Source organism: Austrofundulus limnaeus, unplaced genomic scaffold (genome assembly GCF_001266775.1).
Source record: "Austrofundulus limnaeus strain Quisiro unplaced genomic scaffold, Austrofundulus_limnaeus-1.0 Scaffold1082, whole genome shotgun sequence".
In the NCBI taxonomy this organism is placed as follows: Eukaryota; Metazoa; Chordata; class Actinopteri; order Cyprinodontiformes; family Rivulidae; genus Austrofundulus; species Austrofundulus limnaeus.
This window is the reverse complement of record NW_013953484.1, coordinates 16,434-18,180: the sequence shown is the minus strand read 5'-3', so window position 1 is coordinate 18,180 and position 1,747 is coordinate 16,434. Positions and strand designations below refer to the sequence as shown.

General features: G+C 40.1%; 1 protein-coding gene across 1 annotated transcript in view; it reads left to right on the top strand.

Moving 5' to 3' along the window:
• Positions 1 to 1,747, top strand: part of ttll4 (tubulin tyrosine ligase-like family, member 4) — a gene marked incomplete in the record, with an annotated part of 35,654 nt that overhangs the window by 17,581 nt on the left and 16,326 nt on the right. The window contains 3 exon segments of the mRNA XM_014030575.1: positions 334 to 444; positions 784 to 863; positions 948 to 1,142. Coding sequence (XP_013886029.1) covers positions 334 to 444; positions 784 to 863; positions 948 to 1,142 — 386 coding nt within the window.

The following is a 1,747-nucleotide window of genomic DNA, read 5'->3' as shown; positions in this document are numbered from 1 at the left end:
GTGGATATAGCTCGCTAGCAGCCTCACAACGATGACCTATCCACGTCATCATTTACCCAGAATGCTTTGTGTGTAAATAAAATGGATCCATCCGTGTTAAAATGTTTTTTAGTTTACAAAACCAAACAGCCTACAGTATTTTTACAGTCTTTATTTTACAGTTAAAATAAATGTTTATCAAATAAATTTTAATGTTACAACTAATCGTGGATCCCTTCAAAACAAATGTAAACAAAGTATGAAGTCTGAACAGCCTCTGAACTGTTCGTATGATAGTTTGTAGAGTGTAAATGTGTCGCCCTCTAAAAAACTTGTGTGTTGTCTKTTCTGCAGTGGAGCTGCTGCCTGTAGAAGAAAGACGACTGCTGAAATGGAAGATGAGCACAGTCACGCCAAACATCGTCAAGCACACCATCGYCAGGTCACACTTCAAGGTCACCAAGAGTGAGTTGTAGCACTTAATCTCCTGAAATAGCTTCACACATAAAACATGAGACCATTTAGACCCTGTTTAAAGAATGCCCACATCTTGAGCATTACATTATTTTCAAGGTTTGACCAAAATATTTAAAACTCWTACAAAAATCATCTTTTAAACCTCTGGTATAAAAGGCAGGGAGCAAAATGCACTCTTTAAAGGAATGGTAGGTCTTTAAGGTTTTCTGGTTTGAGGCAGCAGAACCTCTTCAGGGGTTGGTTTCAGTTTGCACCTTTTACACAGGACACATTTCTTTTCACCGCAGCTGTAAATTCCTGATCCTGGTTAAGTGAAATCTGTTTTAGCAGAAAGCCACGACTGGTTGGGATGCTGGGGACACCACATGAAGTCTCCTGGCTTCAAGGCACTTGGAGAGCACCAGAAGGTGAGAACCTGAACCTGATCCCGTTTAGTGTCCCAACAAACCCAACAGATAATGTGGCCTCTATTTATTTATGTGTTTTTTCAGCTGAACCACTTCCCAGGAACTTTTCAGATTGGCAGGAAGGATCGGCTGTGGAGGAATCTGTCCAAGATGCAACTTCATTTTGGCAAACAGGAGTTCAACTTCATCCCTCGAACGTTCGTCCTTCCTCAGGACATGAAGCTGCTCCGGAGAGCCTGGGAGGACAGTGGCTCCAAACAGAAGTGGATCGTCAAACCTGTACGTTCTGCTGGAAAATCGTTTCAGCTCTTAGCCCTGAAAGCAGTCATTAATAATGATAGCAAAACACTGTTACATTTCATGCACAAAAGGAGGCTGAGAAAACACAAATGAACAACTGGACAGTTACTATCATTTTTTTCCTGAACTCAGATCAGATTTCAAAACATGTTTGGAAAGTCGGGAAGGAATTCTAGTGGAGTCCAGCACTTCTCAGAACATAGCCAGAGTGAATCTTCTCCACCTGCAGTTGCTCAATGTTTAACTTTTGTTAACGACAGAATGTCTGTGTTGCAACTACTCGCTACAGGGTGGCCGTGCAATGGTGAAGCCTGACATATAGTCAGAAGCCCTAAATTGCAAATGAGAAATTTAGGTCTACAGTTAGCGCTGTAGTGCTTTAGGGCAGTGGTTCCCAAACTTTTTGTCTTCTGACCCACAAAATATTCATGGCAAAAACTTGTGACCCCAAATATTACTGGTCTAAGTACACAAACTTCTTAAATAACCCTAAAAACACAGAATTTTGGACAATCTAAACACTTATATACACAAATATAAATACTTATTTTTATTATTTTGTGTTTTTGTAATAATTATAGAGA